Here is a 17,897-nt window from a genome sequence, read left to right on the forward strand (position 1 = left end):
AGAAAGCAAGCATAGACTTTAGTCAATGGACAAATAAACCTAATTATTCATACATTGGGGTGTGCACGTTAAATATCCCACGATTGACAAAAGGGTCTTTCCTTGCAAAACTGTATAGGCATAGATAAAAATGTCCACCAAATACCAGTGTGACTTGGAATAATAGGCCGTGAAAGGTGAATGCTCGCCCTGATAGGCTTAAGGTTTGCTGGCCGATGTGAATGCGTGATATATTGTGTAAACAATTCCATCTCACACGACATAAATAAATCCCTGCGCCTTGAATCCGTAGTTGAGATATGTGCGCGATATATAAATTGCATAAAATAAATAAAATAAGACAAAAGAAAAGAAGGTGCTTCAGGATACTTACAGTAAAACCCACAATTTCACATATGATGTTCCCCAGAGTCAGTAACTAATGCCACTGCTTTACAGACAAACATACTATAAACAAACGGGTGACTCCCGTAATCAGTAGGTGTCATTTGAACATAAGTCATTCGTCAATGCCGGTTACAAAAAAAATTGAATCCCTGACAAACATTAGATAACTCACTGAATACAATGAAATGCTATCGATACGCAGCACACACGCACGCACGCACACACTTACACACACACACACACACACACACACACACACACACACACACACACACACACACCGCTGACCAGTCTACTGCATTTTAATGCCTGTGTTTCCTTTTCGACGTTCTGGCTGTTTTCTGGGTAAGGAAACGGAAACACTTGAAACGCACAGATAGATATTTGTTCAATCATTTTCTATGATTACATTGTACCCTTTGCAATTTCAAGTATGACAAATCGTTGAACAAATCCAGCAAGTGAAAGACCACTTCCCTCTACGCATACCCCTTCCCTCTACGCATACACCATTCTCGTCCCTATCATGACATTCTGGTTTGAACAATATTTGCATCGAAGGCAGTGAATCATAAAAGGCAAGTAGAACCAATAACAACAATGCCCTTTAACATCATGCCTATGGTTCGCGTTTATGAATTCAAACCGTACATTTACAGACTTGTTCAACGCTTTGAGTCAACAAGCTCCGTTTTGGTGCGCTGGACAGGAAGCAATCTCTGAAAATGTCAAAACTTTTTCACTGTGACGGGCTACGGCTTACAACAATGCGCAAACCTTACTTTACATTTTGTTTATTCTCTTCAATTTTGCAGTTACAATTATACTATGGCAAACTGCTTAAAAAATATATTCACAAAGTAAGGGTAATATGTCAGCAGTTCATTGAACATGTATTGGATTATATTGATTTTGAATCGGCTTTCAGATATTAAATGATGACAAGCAGCAGTACCTCACTCAGAACGTGCGCGCAGGACAGCAAGCTCATATTCGAGACTAAAAGATCGTTATGTTACTCAACCGGCACTGACAAATTAAGGGTTATAGATTTACGAAACTTGAACTTGTCGCTAATGCAGCAAGGCAAGTTGATATTCAATTACAATCAGAGACGTCTTCGCAATGGCTTTTTTTCTTGGTTTACTAGTTTTGATGTTTTATCCAATCATATGTTTACAAGCGAGAACTTACTCTCTCTCTCCAGACGAAACTAACAGTTCTTCCAAATTGTTGGGAAACTCCAGGCCAAATCTGAGTACGAGTTACACCACAGACCATTGGTCAGCGGAAACTACGACAACCATATCGGCCCTGAAAACTTCTGAGAGTGTTGTGAATGTTTTGAATCACACGGAAAACGGTACTCTGTTGAAAACAAGTCTGAGTGCATCCCTCCACAAAACGTACTCTTATCACGATTTTGGCGTTCCCATCGGCCGTACAACCAGTAGTCAAAATACTGACGTGCTTACGGAAGACGTGGAAAGAAATGTTAATGTTAGAGTTCCTGCCCGAAATGCAGGGGATCTCTCGGATCACACAGACACCAGTCAAAGCTCTTTGGGTCTCCTTGGAGATCATGCTGAAAGAAAGGACACCGTTTCTGGATTGGATCGAGATAGAACTTTCAATAAGGTTACAGGAGGTATTACATCAACACGGCCGAACCCACCAACCAGCCCAGCTCCTGTCCTGAAACGTTTTGCACGGACTTCATCAAAAACTGGTCACCGAACTTTCAGATCAACTATCAATGCTTGTTCTCCGGACAACTTGACTCTAACAACCTCTTATGACCTTACGCTTGAAATCTTGGTAGATCCGGACGAGATTGAACAGCCTGTCGTGGAGTGTGTTTTTACCGCTTACGTAAGTCAGAATCATTATATGAATCTGACGGTGGACCAGCTGACCGATACCTTCAATGAAAACTTAACGATAAGGATCAGCGAAGTGAGTGACTACGAAACTCCAAGCCCTACGGTTATCGACGGTGAGATGCTCAAAAACACTAGTTTTTCGTTGTTTTCCTTTAACCCACTGAAGGTTCGTGTTGAGGGTTATGCACCATTCTCGATGTTACGCGTAACTCTGCACTATCGTGTCCAGAAAGGTCCATACATGCAGACCTTACCCTCTTCTAAGATTTCTGCCGACGTCACGTGTGTTATGTCACCTGGGTTCATGGACGGACAGTCTTACCCTCACGACTACGATGGCGAGTTTGTCATTACGATAACTGCGATAGAGTCGTTGATGATCAGCTTCAGTCAGATTTATATCGCCTACAGCAATTATTACTGTCTACATGACTTTTTATTGCTTACGGAGTTGCCTCAGAAGAAAAACACTACTTTCTGTGGCGAATCTGTGACAGATGTTATGATATACCACTCCTCGCTCCGTCTCCATTTTCGAACAAATTACCGATTCACCCGTGAAGGTTTTAAGATGCTATTCACAATCTTACCCAGGGCTGAAGAGCCCACGCTTTTGCCAGGTAAAGTCTTCAACTGCTCCGTGCCAAATTTTCACCGTTTTAAACCGATGATGAGCTGTAACACAGCAGTGGAGTGCGAAGGAGGAGAAGATGAGCAAGGCTGTTCCTACCACAGCGACGACTGTGGAGATGGCTTCGTTAATATCGGCACAAAATGTTACCGTGTGGTGCGACCCAAAGAGCCCATAAGCTGGACTGATGCTAAATATGACTGCATTCGGCATGGGCAAACAATGGTGACTTTTGGAAACTCAGAGGAATTCGAACAATACTTGCGACTTCTTCATTTGTCCAAAAACATGCATTACACTTTTTTTGGAGCACAAACGGTGAACCGACGACAGGCAGCTTCGATCGCGACCTTGTATAGATACGTCTGGCAGTGGGCTGATGGCTGGACGGCCTTCTCGGTACAGATGAATGGTTATAAGCTTCCCCCTGCATGTGCCATGTACGATTATCTGGATCGTATTTTCAGGTCAACATCATGCAATGAAAAAAACAATAGAGACTATGTTTGTGTGTTCAATAAACCAAATAGAACCCTTCAGGTTGGAACGGTTACTAAGCATGATGTTCGTCTGTTTGAACACTCTGCAAATATGACTTGGAGCACTGCAGTAAATGTGGTTCAGTGTCCTTCAGGTCATGTAACCAGAGACTTTTTGTCGTGTGACCTCCAGGCAGAATGCCGTGCACCAGATCCTCGCGTGTTCTGCGAGGTAGGTGTCGTGAAGATGCCCATGTTTCAGTGTGGGCACAGCCAAACTAGTCTGCCATACACTTTGGTATGCGACCACGTGCAGCATTGCCTTGACAACTCAGATGAGGACTTTTGTCTGTATCCCAACTGTCTCCATGGTTTGAATCGTGATAGTCAGTGTATTCTAGACCACCAGCTGTGTGACGGCAAACTCGATAGCTATGACGGCTCTGACGAAACGTGTCAGGCATCTGATTCAACATTCCGTTCTTCAGTGTACCCTCCAGGTTCAGTCCATTTTGATGGTAAAGGAGGGTATTGGGTGAAGCCTATGAAGGATAATGAGCGCTGTCCAGGTTCAGTCCATTTTGATGGTAAAGGAGGGTATTGGGTGAAGCCTATGAAGGATAATGAGCGCTGTCCAGGTTCAGTCCATTTTGATGGTAAAGGAGGGTATTGGGTGAAGCCTATGAAGGATAATGAGCGCTGTCCAGGTTCAGTCCATTTTGATGGTAAAGGAGGGTATTGGGTGAAGCCTATGAAGGATAATGAGCGCTGTCCAGGTTCAGTCCATTTTGATGGTAAAGGAGGGTATTGGGTGAAGCCTATGAAGGATAATGAGCGCTGTCCAGGTTCAGTCCATTTTGATGGTAAAGGAGGGTATTGGGTGAAGCCTATGAAGGATAATGAGCGCTGTCCAGGTTCAGTCCATTTTGATGGTAAAGGAGGGTATTGGGTGAAGCCTATGAAGGATAATGAGCGCTGTCCAGGTTCAGTCCATTTTGATGGTAAAGGAGGGTATTGGGTGAAGCCTATGAAGGATAATGAGCGCTGTCCAGGTTCAGTCCATTTTGATGGTAAAGGAGGGTATTGGGTGAAGCCTATGAAGGATAATGAGCGCTGTCCAGGTTCAGTTCATTTTGATGGTAAAGGAGGGTATTGGGTGAAGCCTATGAAGGATAATGAGCGCTGTCCCACGACACACTTTCTATGTCCTGAATATTTCTGCCTACCAGTCTATCTCCGCTGTAACGGTATAGATGACTGCCCGGGTCGTGAGGATGAAGCTAGGTGTGACAGCTACACGTGTCCAGGTCTCTACCGCTGTCGGGGGTCCAAGGTGTGTCTGCACGCTGACAACGTGTGTGACGGCGTGCCCGAGTGTCCCGAGCAGGACGATGAACTGCTGTGTGATTTCTCTTGTCCTGACCAGTGTCACTGCCAGGGTCTGGCCTTTGTCTGCAGCACCAACTTCTCTGTTAGCTCTTACCCTACACTTCGCTACCTCAATGCTAGCGGCTCTGGCATGACACCTGATGCTGTTAGTGGTTGCCTGTTACTTTTTCACCTTGATTTGTCAAATTGTGACATTGACAATTTTCCTCCCAACGTGACCGTTCCAAATCTCCAAGAGTTTGATTTAAGCCGAAACCAGCTCACATTTCTTGACATGCGTCGTTTCTACTATCTGCCAAATCTTAGGGTTCTGCTGTTAACGCAAAACCCACTTGTAAGGATAATCGACTCTGCATCCACAGAATTAAAAGAAATGAAACTGCAGACTATTGATCTGTCGTACACTGCTCTAGAAGTAGTTAATGGCAGTGCATTCAAAAGTATCTCAAGTTTAAAAGTTTTAAACGTGTCTTGGAGCGAGTTAACAACAATAAACGTTGACGGGTTACAGTCCACTCCAAAGCTAGAAAGTATTGATTTTAGGGGTTCTCCTCTCAGACACTACCCTAAGGATTTACTGAAGAACCTGAAGTTTCTAAAGCTTGTGCAAGCCGACAGCTACAAGCTATGTTGTGAGGCGATGTTGCCTACTAGCTTTAATTTGCACAATTGTCATGCAGCCCAGGATTTACTAGCTTCATGCGAAGACCTCCTAAGATCTAACATTTACAGAGTTTTTCTGTGGATCTTTGCTTTTCTGTCTGTTCTGGGGAATATTGGCAGTTTTGTGGCTAGGTTGTACCTCCACTCTGTTGGCAAAGCTCAGAGCAGCTTTAACATATTTGTAACAAACCTATCCATTGCTGACTTTTTTTTTTTTTTTTTTTTTTTTTTCTTTTCTTTTTTTTGAACCTCAGTTACAATATGACTCGCTACGAGTATGATACTGTGAGCGAAGCTGAACAGTTTAAACGTAAACAGAATGGGTTATAAATAATAATAATATCATTCTTTCGTTTAACATGGACAATCTTCGAAAATGTACAATATTTTCAATCAATTATAATTTAGCTATAATTCTCTCCGTCAACTGGCATTTGCACACTTTCTCTCTTTCTCTATCCTCTCTCCCCATCCTCTCTCTCCCTCACCTCCCCTCTCTCCCTCTCTCTATCTTCAATCGTCCTCTCTCTCTCTCCCCCCCTCTCCCCTTCTCTCTCTCTCTCACCCTCCCTGCCACTCTCTCTCTCTCTCTCTCTCTGATACTGTGAGCGATGCTGAACAGTTTAAACATAAACCCTACCATTCTCTCTCTCTCTCTCTCTGATACTGTGAGCGATGCTGAACAGTTTAAACATAAACAGATAGGGTTATAAATAGCAATAATATCATTCTTTCGTTTAACATGGACAATCTTCGAACATCTCTCTTTCTCGCTCACTCTCTCCCACCCCTCCCTCCGCTCTTTCTCTACCTCTCTCTCTCTCGCACCCTCCCCTTTCCCCCTCTCTCTCTCTCTCTTCCTCTCTCAATCTCTCTCTCTCTCTCCCTCTCTCTCTCCGTCTCTCTCTCTCTCTCCCTCTCCCTCTCTCTCTCCCTCCCTCCCTCTCCCTCCCTCACTCTCTCTCTCTCTATTACCATGGTTGTGTTTAAATGAATTAATAATAATGATATATTTTGCTGTTCGTCATAATTGTTTTCATCACTGGTTCACCTTAGTTAATACATTGACATTTGCAACGAGTCGTTTGCAATAGCATGATAGTACTGGGTTTCTCAGTCAAAAAGCCGAATGGAGAGCTCTCTTTCAAATATACAATTTGGGTCAAAGCCTTCTCCGTATTTGTATATACTTATTGACATTTTTGCAACAAGCAGAATAAAGTTAATATTTCTTATAGTTTGGTCCTGTTGCTTGTTCGGTTGGAAACCAAATAAAACGTCAGTTTCTTTTAATTTTATCTGTGAACCTGTTTTTATATAAATGTGCTTTTCTACGTTCTTCCAAAAAAGTGATATTCTTGGGCATTTAAAGAAAAAATGTTCAACTGCTGTCCAGTGAGGTGTCAGCCTTTATTATTTGTGCTATCACTTTGGATCGATTCCTAGTCCTCCGCTTTCCCTTTAGCAGGCTTCACTTCAGTCGCAAGTCTGCAATGATCACGTGTGGGGTTGTTTGGATAGTAGGTGTTGTCTTGGCGGTTGTTCCCTTGCTGCCGGTGACATCACACTGGGAGTACTATAGTCAAACGGGTATCTGCATTCCTCTGCCTTTCACAAGCAGAGACAGTTTCCAAGGTTATGACTATTCTTTCAGTGTCATGATCTTGCTCAACCTGGTTCTGTTTGTATTTATTGCCACTGGTCAGGCTGTTGTGTACTGGTCAATACGCACCAATGCGGTGACCTCATCCACAAGCAAAAGGTCCAGAGACGCTACCATCGCCCGTCGTCTGACTACCATAGTTGTGTCGGACTTTCTATGTTGGTTCCCTATCGGTCTGCTGGGTTTGCTGTCAGCTACTAGAACCCCCATTCCAGGGGAAGTCAACGTGGCCGTGGCCATCTTTGTGCTACCGCTCAATTCTGCACTGAACCCCTTTCTCTACACGTTAAATGTGGTCATGGAAAAGCGTAAGTCAGCTCGAGAGACCTTGCTGTTGAAACGCCTAGAAGCTCGCATGATGACGTTTGCCAGTAAAGACACAGAATAGAAACAAACTTAGCAAGTCGAAATAAAAACAAAACAGCAAGATGAAAATGGCCAGTTTTGACAAGCATAAGGAATAGTCAACTGGCTTTCATTCTAGCATACAATGTGTCTCCACCTGCCCTCTACTTGCTGTCAGTAGTGGGCGTTACTTCCCTTGGCTGTTATCACCACGCTTTCCTCGTTCTGAAAAGCTGGACAATAGACCCTATCGGTATTCCAAGCTCTCGCAAACTTCAAAATAGCCTACAGCAGAGCATGTGGTACAGCCATCTCGCTCGAGCAGCGAAAGCCGAGGTTCGAAGTTCTCGCAACGTTCAAAGCATAACAAAGAGCGTGTCTCGCGAGTGCTGCTCAGATACCGAAAAGGCCTGTAGCAGTTCGATATTTTCCCCTCTTCAATAGGTTCCATTCTCCGTGGACACCAATAGAGAGAGTGACTGGTCAGTTTGGAACTAGTTGCCACCCTCTGTGGGGCCTCTGAGGTATGCCTGGAGGTGTTCCTAAAAACATACGACAGCGATTGACCCCCAAAATCGACTTCGCTAATATTTTGCTAATATTTTGTCTGTGCTAATTTCAAAATGTGTTGAAACAAGTGTGATTGTTTTTCTCAGAGGAATCAATCGGGCAGACTTTATGATTCAGAATGTTGAATATGATGGCATGCCAAGAATCCTATAAACTAGGGTGGGGCAATTGAATGGGGTATCTGACCGGTCAATTACAATCACATGACCTATTTTGGAAGTGATTTTAATCCCTGCTTTACGTTTGTTGTAATGATATGTTTCTGTTTGAATTATTGTAACATGTATTTCCGACATTGCTGGAAATAGCGTAATCTAGTTACATGACGTTTTCGTAGGCTAAAAGTAGATCAGTTTCACAGATGTTTAAGTGAATACAAGCATAAACAAAGGCATTACGAAGAAACAAGATTTATATCTGGTGACTTGTTTTTCTATAATGCCAATATTTTATACTTTTCTATTAATGTGTTTAGACATTGAAGTTCAATGCGCCAGATTCGTAGTTAGACCTGTCGATTGTATAGAAACGTTGATATCACTTGGTTGTTGAAACAAATATTGCTATTTCATATGTTACGTGGATTTCCATTGGTCAATTGGGCAAAATTGAGCTCAGTGCAAAAGTGATATCGACGACATTTCCGTCGATATCAGTTTTGATATCGACGACCTCTTTATTGCTTCCCCACTTCAAAAACAAAAACACCTAAATTTAAAAACAAAAAAATATATATGAAAATGTAATTATCCCAGAATGTAGTTGAGCAAGTGACTAAAGACTTTTTGAAAGAAAAGACATTTTAAATGTAACCGTGTGCCGAAACACTACGATCACCTCAAGAAGCGAAGTGCAATCAAACAGGTTTGAAAATGTTAGGGCTAATTTCTTAGCCCTATAAAAACTGTTATGCAAACCCGAAGGTTTCCATGAACATACAGACAATCGGAAACCACCAGACCCCATCACAAACAGAACTCTACAAACCACAGGTGTTGACTTTAAAGGCCAACAACCCGGGTGCAGAGTCCGTTGCGAAAGGAGCGGTAGCCTCCCCTGTCACAATCCCCCCCGTTTGAAATGAACTTCGTCCCGAAGTTCCGAACCGGGAGACCACTGTCCATCCCAAGTTCGCAGAATGGGAACAGCACGAAAATGTTCAGTGGTCATATTATGCCATTACCTGGACATATCATGCCGAGTCCCATCCCTGCTCGCAAGCGCCAGATGGTACCGTGTGCCGAAACACTACGATCACCTCGGGAAGCGAAGTGCAATCAAACAGGTTTGAAAATGTTAGGGCTAATTTCTTAGCCCTATAAAAACTGTTATGCAAACCCGAAGGTTTCCATGAACATACAGACAATCGGAAACCACCAGACCCCATCACAAACAGAACTCTACAAACCACAGGTGTTGACTTTAAAGGCCAACAACCCGGGTGCAGAGTCCGTTGTGAAAGGAGCGGTAGCCTCCCCTGTCACATAAAATACTGAAAAGTACAGAAAAACGTGAACAAAAAGAAATAATAATCAGAGGGAGGGATATGGAACAGCCAAAACTGAGACAAATACTTTTGTAATTTCTTTACAGTAAATACAAAATGTCCAGAGAATTAGCAATATATCTAACATTGACTGACTGTGTGATGATATCTTCTGCTATTGGTCTGTTTCGACAGTGATATCAAAATCTCGACCTCCGGTCTCGATTTTGATATCACTGTCTCAACTGACCATAGCAGAAGATATCATCACACAGTCCGTCAATATTGGGTAATATTGTGTGCTGTTGTCGCTGATTCTTTATTTCATGATATCTTCAGTTGTAGTATAATCTTATTTTCATTCTTTCAAAAACGTGTTACGCTGGACAGAGACAAGGTGGCTTAGCAGTAGCAGTAATGGTAGTTACACTAACCTCTGATGGCAAAAGGAAACCAGTCAGTCCGTTGAATTAATCTTATTTGAGCCACATCTTCAGACGAAATATTGAGTGAAAAGCATGCTTGAGTAACCAGCTTCGAAAAACGAAGAGGAAACAAAATCGATCAATCATCATCGATTAAATGTCAAGGACGTACAGTCGTGACAAATACTTTTCTGTTGATTTTGTATACTTTGATTGTATACAGTTACTTATGTTGTTTTAATTCTGGCTTGTTCCAGGTGTGGGGTGATGATGTGTACGTAAATAAACCCATGTACACTCTACAACCGATGTTTTGAGTTTTACTCGTCATAATTCCTATCGCAGCATCAATAATATGCAGTGCGTCGTCTGTGCCGCTGAAACTGTGCAGGTATATTCTGCCTTTAAGCGATACATCTGCGTTAGCTTTAGTTACGGGGACGGCCGGGGAGTTCCTGTACTCGAAGTCAACAAAAGTTGGGCCGGTTGGCTCAACTGGTAGAGCACTGGACTTGTGATCCCAAGGTCGCAGGCTCGAATCCCGGCAGGGACAGACACGGGTCAAATTTATGTGCAGACTCAGAGACGGTATGCATGTCCCACCCCCGTGTCACCACAGTGGTACGTCAAAGACCTCGGTCATTCTGCCATAAGTGCAGGTGGCTGATGCAACCTAAACGCGTATACACCTGGGTAAAGCGACTCTCGTTGCTGCTAGCTTTCCACTGGGAGGAAGCGACCCGAATTTCCCAGCATTGGGATGATAGAGGAAAGGAAATGAAATGAAAAAGTGCGGACATGGCTTTCCAAACTTGTTATTTATACACACTTTCGTTAACAGCAAGAGAACGTAACTTCGTCATGCCTGCTTTTATGCATCCATACTTGATGAAGTCATTCTGTGCGTCGTATAACTAATACAAAACCTTTGACATGGACAATGTACGTATGCGTCCTTTCTGAACTCTTTGTCGAGGGGTTTTGCAACCAGCTCTTTATTAATGACCCATACATAGATTGTAAAACTGTTCTAGCATTAAAATAAAAATAAACAAAGACAGTTATGGCACACGAACGCTGACTGGAATTGGCTCCATCACTAACATGGAATCACGCGAAAATGTGCGTGTTTCATAGTGTGTGTGTGTGTGTGTGTGTGTGTGTGTGTGTGTGTGTGTGTGTGTGTGTGTGTGTGTGCGCGTGCGTGCGTGCGTGTATGTGTGTGTGTGTGTGTTTGTGCGTGCGTGCGTGTGTGTGTGACGACAGCAACTTTATTAATACAAGTAAACAGAAAAAAGAAGTGGGAAGAAGAGGAAGAGAAACAAAACCCAGAGCATGCAAATTCTCGCCTTCTGTGTAACTTCAACTCGGCTCATAAATGCTCATCCTCATCCTCGACGAGATGATAGTCTGGCTTTAATTTCAATAGTTCTGCTTGGTGAGAGGCAGATAGATTATCATATCACGATTCAATTCGCATTAGCAGAACAGAAAGATGCGTATCCAGGTCTCATGTGTCGACGATGCACAGGCTGTGGTGTCGGCGTGCCCACGTAGACGGCATGGCACGTGAGTCCGGAGCCACAGCCACAGAAACCGTTCATGACCTCAAAAGAAATGCAGCTTGCACCCTCTGTTTTGTATTTCTGGCATGTGCCTGTGGATAGAAACACATTACCATGGATATAAAGGTTTCGATACGGTTGTAAGCATGGTTGTAAAGTTTCGAAAAAGTAAGTTAATTTCAGTTTGTGTAAGGTTCATAATTAATGCATCAGAACACCACACACACACGCACATAGGCTACATACACAGACAGAGAGAGAGAGAGAAAGAGAGAGAGAGAGAGAGAGAGAGAGAGAGAGAGAGAGAGAGAGAGAGAGAGAGAGAGAGAGAGAGAGAGAGAGAGAGAGAGAGAGAGAGAGAGAATCAACAATACACATGACAAATACATTTACTTATTTTCAACGCGCATGGAACCAGCATTATCTCAAGCCTGTTCCTGTCAAACACACGATTTTTCTGTCCATGCGAGATAAGCAAGGACAAAAGGTTCATGCGTGTTGTACTTTCAGCAACATGTAAGATAACTCGGGTCTCCGTCACTTTTGCCTTGACTTGGCTTGGAAGGATTCAGAGCTGAGGAATTTTCGAGAGCACTTGTGCGAACGATCAGCAAGATGAGGACGTTTGCATTGACTGGGGCTGCATTCGGTTTGGTGTTGCTCTTCAGCTTATGTCAGGTAAGAATAAGATTTCAATTAAAAGAGGACACAGCAGTATCCAGACGAGGTCTTTCTTTATCAATAGTTCGGCAGCTACAAACTGCCTTCTTCATGATGTTATGATGAACGTACGGAATGACAGCACGTGATGTACAGTGTATTAAATTGTCATGATTACGTCATATTCTTTCTCGCGCGTGCTTTCTTTACTTCTTTCACGTTCTCTGTCTGGCTGTCCGTCTCTCTTCTTCCTACCTTACACACACACACACACACACACACACACACACACACACACACACACACACACACACACACACACACACACCGGCGCGTGCGCGCATGCACACACAATCATTATCTCTCTTACTCAGAAGTGAACGAGCTGAGAACGATCCAGCTAGTCCTCAGAGTTGAGTAAGAATAGGATGCAAGAAAAGAGCAAAATAAATGTATGAGTGGTAATGGTAGTAGGGGAAGGGACCCTAATATGGACCACTTTTTGTTTTATGCTGATAACTAGCTTGTTTTCTTGCGAAGAAGTTTCATTTTGTGTTTGGTAGTCCTTCTCTCTTAGGTTAACCGTTAGGCCTAATTAGAGTGAAATATCTGTGATAGACATTCTGCAAAAATTAAATAGAGAAAAAATCACAAATGGTCCATATTAGGAGCCTGGGCGCCTAATCTGGACCAGTGAAGCGGCCTTCATCTGGACCAGTGAAGCGGCCTTCATCTGGACCAGTGAAGCGGCCTTCACGAATAACTGTAAAAAGCCCTCTATAGGCCTACTTCAAAATAACATGTTACAACTTAGTGTGTAAGTCAGACTAATTTAAATATGCTTTAGATTTATCTGTTTCGGGTTGATGAGAGCATTATTTGAAGTACACCAGCAAACTGAAGAAGCTTATCAAAACCAGAGTGAAAATAAGTGAAATTATCAACTTCCACAAAAAAAGACTATTTGTTATATCTTTTTGAAATCTCGAGGGCTAGTTATAAGTTATTTTCAGCAAGCTTCTGAATGAAATAATTAAAATTGCCTTTAGCTTTTATTTTCTTCGATTTGTTGAAGGTGGTCCATATAAGGGGACTCACACATACTTTGAGGTTTTGCTATTATTTTTTCTTTGCAGGAGAAACTCGGGGTAAACACTGCTATAATGTAACCAATACGGTCTTAGCTGTCATATATAGCCTTTTTTGTGTGATAAAAGCTTTGACTGTGGACAGAAACGAGTCCGTTTTAGACGGCAAATTTAGAGTGAACGCTGCCAAAAGTGAGAAAAAACAAACGAAAAAGCCTAACGGTTTTGGGGTTTGTATTTCTGCAACTGTTTTGACATGTGCAACCTATCCAGAGAGGGTGAATAAAAAGGGTGAAATTGTTGTGAGCGCTCTAGCGCCGTTAGTTTGTCAGAACAGAAGGTGGTCCATATTAAGAGCCTGTCCATATTAGGAGCCTTTCCCCTAGTAGAAGTAGTAGTAGTAGCAGTAGTAGTAGTAGTAGTAGTAGTAGTAGTAGTAGTAGTAGTAGTAGTAGTAGTAGTAGTAGTAATAGTAGTAGTAGTAGTAGAGTAGTAGTAGTAGTAGTAGTAGTTGTTGTTGGTGTTGTTGTTTTTAGCTTTTAGGGTTAAATGCAAAGACATAGGTCGAACTAGCTTCACATTTCTTTGGCAAACTTTTCAATGAATTTGATTAAAAAAACACTTTTGCCACAGAGCCGTCTCAAATTTAGTTTGATAGACGGATTAAAACCATTTATTAAATGCACCGTAAACTACCTTGTAAACACGAACCCCCTTTTTCAACAATTTCGATTGAAAGTAGGGGATGGGCGTTTACTTGGTACTGCATCCTGCGCAGGATCAGTTTCACGTGAGAAATTGCGGTATTTGATCAATATGACATGTTTCTAGGTAGCAATATCTACCCTCTTTTCTGTTCGCTTGTGTGCCAGTGCCTTGCCTTAATTTAACCTGGAAACTAACCACAAAAATACCTTTGCGCCATATTGTTTTTAACAGATGTGCACACATATCTCAAATAAGAACTGAAAATGATGATTCAGCATCTGCTTGAGTTTAACCGGCATTAGAAGCGAGCGTGTGTAAACAGAAATCCCAAAACAGAATATGATATCTGTAGTCAGTTCATTAGCTCTGATCAAAGTCATCTAGGAGGAATAAGGTGTATGTCAAATCAAAGAACAATTCGTTTACTCTATCTGTGTAAATCCCCCAAGGTTGAGCTCTGCAATTATCAAATACGTCTTATCTCTCAAATCTTCGTCAAATGTTGGCATGGCTATCCATAGACTGCAGAGGCAAAGAATCAAATCAACGGCATGACGGCAAATCATCATCCGGTTATTATTCACCCGAGTAATATGTAGAGGTTACATGCCGAGTCTCAGTGATTATTAAAAATAATGGTCGTAGTTCGCGGATCATGAAAAATGCGACCTTCAGCGAGCTTTTTCATGACCGCGAACTGAGACCATTATTTTTAATAATCACTGAGACGATGTGTGTAACCTCTTTATTCCTCCTTTCTTCAGTTATTCAAAGAAAAGAGGAGTTTTTGTGCGAAAGTTTGATCGAACTTTATTCACTCAACCAGTCAACCTGCGCAAGGCGATCGATCAATGCGCGGTTGTATGGTTCCGTGCAAATCATTCCATTCTGTTAACACTTCTTGTCAGTTTCCCTGTTTTGGACTAAAATCAAGTAAACAGATATGTTGTTATTCTGCTGTGGCGGTAAAGGCAGATATTGTGTGTTCTGTTCATGTTTTGGTATCGCTTAGGATAATATTATTTCGTCAAATGGGACTAGCAGACGAACTTTTGCACCCGTTTTCCAACGCTAAAAACTGCATGAAGTTCAGTTTTCTGGGGAAAATAGTGTATGAAACCGCTTTATGTTCTTTAAATTGATGAGATGTGTGCATTTGGTTGCGTGTGATCTGTTTATAAAATGAAATATTGTTGAAAACTGACCGTCGGATTGCAATCTGTTGTCGAAGAAACGGAGTGAAAAGACATTTGAAAGGGGAACTACTCTTGTCGGTAGACACAGTATGAGAGTTACTTGCCTTGGGAATTTGCTTGTGTTGAACGTTTGTGCACGGCAGATCTAGATTCAGAAAACAACCGAACTCATGGATTTTATATGGAGATTCATGTGTTCAAGCCTGTAGTTGTTGATTTAAATGCGGTATGTTTGTATTGTTAGCTCCAGAGATGTATACTTCGTACATTAGAGCGTTCGGAACTTTTTAGTCGCAAAAGTAGTTCCGACACAGAACAGCTTCTCAACCCATTGCGCTATCGAGGATTCAGGCTGTTGCTTTCTTTCTTTCTTTATTTGGTGTTTAACGTCGTTTTCAACCACGAAGGTTATATCGCGACGGAGGCTGTTGCTGGCTCGTTATTTGTTTGGTTGTTGGGTGTTTATCGAAAAATAACTAGCTCTACAAGTTTACAGAGATAAAGAAGCAGAGGGGGGAATAACTTCAATAAGTCCGTATTTTGTGCAGATTTTAAAAACAATAAGAAAAATAAATTACACCGTTGATCCAAATGTGGGGGGGTGGGCGTATACAAGGTACAGCACCCTATACACAGGTTTTGACCCAAAGTCGGGGGTAGGCATTTGCTCGAGTCTGGGCGTTTACAAGTTAGTTTACGGTAGTTTACGGATGCTTGGCTGGCAAAGAGAAGATCACAAATCATGTCTATGCAGGCAGAAGTGGGACACAAATGCACAGCCAAATCGGAATGTGCGGCGGATGAGTGCTGTCAGATCATCAACATTGTAGTCGCCAGCAAAAAGAGACAGCTACATCCTCTTCGACCTGTCCACGGCAACGGAGAAGGTAAGCGTCACCTGCATGTCGGTGTCCACAGTCATCCCGTATATATTAGGCCAAACAAAAATATATGTTGGTTTAGGTTAACTAACATGACCCAAAGAAGTAGGGTCGGGAGGTCGGCTGTTTTTTTGTAATACTTTTTTTTGTTTTTTGTCTCGGTATGGTTCGCAAAATGTGCCAGAGAATGATTTTTGGGGAATGTATTTTGAGACATGAAAATAAAGTGTAAGGGTCGGCGGGAAGAAATAGGGTCGGTCGGGTTACCCTAAACCAACATATATTTTTGTTTGTTCTTATACTATGTGCTGAATTATGGCGGGGGGGCTGCAGACGAACGGATGGGCGTGCGTGCGTACATGTGGGGGGGCGGGGGGAGGTACGGTTTATTAATGGGTGTGAGTGATGGTGGAAGTTCTTGTGTGTGCATGTGTGTGTAGGTGCGAGTGTGTGTGTGTGTGCGTGCGTGTGTGTGTGTGTGCGTGCGTGTGTGTGTGTGTATGTGTGTGTATGTGTGTATGTGCGTGTGTGTGTATGTGCGTGTGTGTGTGTGTATGTGCGTGTGCGTGCGTGTGTTTGTGCGTGTGTTTGTGCGTGCGTGTGTGTGTGTGTGTATGTGTGTGTGCGTGTGTGTGTGCGTGCGTGTGTGTGTGTGTGTGTGTGTATGTGCGTGTGTGTACGTGCGTGTGTGTATGTGTGTGTGTGTGTGTGTGAGTGTGTGTATGTGTGTGTGTGCGTGTATGTATGTATAATATGTGTGTGTGTGTGTGTGTGTGTGTGTGTGTGTGTGTGTGTGTGTGTGTGTGTGTGCGTGTATGTATGTATGTGTGTGTGTGTGTGCGTGTGTGTGTGTGTGTGTGTGTGTGTGTATGTGTGTGTATGTATGTGTGCTTGTGTGCTCAACGTCATAATTATTCGCTCTATGTTCTGATGCATAATTATGAACCTTACACAAACTGAAATTAACTTACTTTTTCGAAACTTTACAACCATGCTTACAACCGTATCGAAACCTTTATATCCATGGTAATGTGTTTCTATCCACAGGCACATGCCAGAAATACAAAACAGAGGGTGCAAGCTGCATTTCTTTTGAGGTCATGAACGGTTTCTGTGGCTGTGGCTCCGGACTCACGTGCCATGCCGTCTACGTGGGCACGCCGACACCACAGCCTGTGCATCGTCGACACATGAGACCTGGATACGCATCTTTCTGTTCTGCTAATGCGAATTGAATCGTGATATGATAATCTATCTGCCTCTCACCAAGCAGAACTATTGAAATTAAAGCCAGACTATCATCTCGTCGAGGATGAGGATGAGCATTTATGAGCCGAGTTGAAGTTACACAGAAGGCGAGAATTTGTATGCTCTGGGTTTTGTTTCTCTTCCTCTTCTTCCCACTTCTTTTTTCTGTTTACTTGTATTAATAAAGTTGCTGTCGTCACACACACACACACACACACACACACACATACACACACACACACACGCACGCACGCACGCACGCACGCACGCATATACACACGCACGCACGCACACACACGTACACACACAAACACACACACACTATGTAACACGCACATTTTCGCGTGATTCCATGTTAGTGATGGAGCCAATTCCAGTCAGCGTTCGTGTGCCATAACTGTCTTTGTTTATTTTTATTTTAATGCGAGAACAGTTTTACAATCTATGTATGGGTCATGAATAAAGAGCTGGTTGCAAAACCCCTCGACAAAGAGTTCAGAAAGGACGCATACGTACATTGTCCATGTCAAAGGTTTTGTATTAGTTATACGACGCACAGAATGACTTCATCAAGTATGGATGCATAAAAACAGGCATGACGAAGTTACGTTCTCTTGCTGTTAACGAAAG

The 17,897-nt window shown here is 42.6% G+C and overlaps 1 protein-coding gene across 1 annotated transcript; it reads left to right on the plus strand.

The window, feature by feature from the left end:
* Nucleotides 1-12,017: 12,017 nt before the first annotated feature.
* Nucleotides 12,018-17,348, plus strand: LOC138975426 (uncharacterized). Its single transcript, XM_070348103.1, has 3 exons — nucleotides 12,018-12,164; nucleotides 15,893-16,025; nucleotides 17,067-17,348. The coding sequence occupies exons 1-3, from the start codon at nucleotides 12,102-12,104 to the stop codon at nucleotides 17,252-17,254; spliced, it is 384 nt and encodes a 127-aa protein (XP_070204204.1). The 5' UTR covers nucleotides 12,018-12,101; the 3' UTR covers nucleotides 17,255-17,348.
* The last annotated feature ends 549 nt before the right edge of the window (nucleotides 17,349-17,897 follow it).

This window comes from Littorina saxatilis, linkage group LG9 (assembly GCF_037325665.1).
Source record: "Littorina saxatilis isolate snail1 linkage group LG9, US_GU_Lsax_2.0, whole genome shotgun sequence".
NCBI classification, from domain to species: Eukaryota; Metazoa; Mollusca; class Gastropoda; order Littorinimorpha; family Littorinidae; genus Littorina; species Littorina saxatilis.

Coding starts and splice junctions, on each gene's coding strand:
- LOC138975426 (XM_070348103.1), top strand. CDS start 12,102: ATGAGGACGTTTGCATTGACTGGGGCTGCATTCGGTTTGGTGTTGCTC. Junction 12,165..15,892: donor TGCTCTTCAGCTTATGTCAG/GTAAGAATAAGA, acceptor ATGTCTATGCAG/GCAGAAGTGGGACACAAATG. Junction 16,026..17,066: donor TGTCCACGGCAACGGAGAAG/GTAAGCGTCACC, acceptor TTCTATCCACAG/GCACATGCCAGAAATACAAA.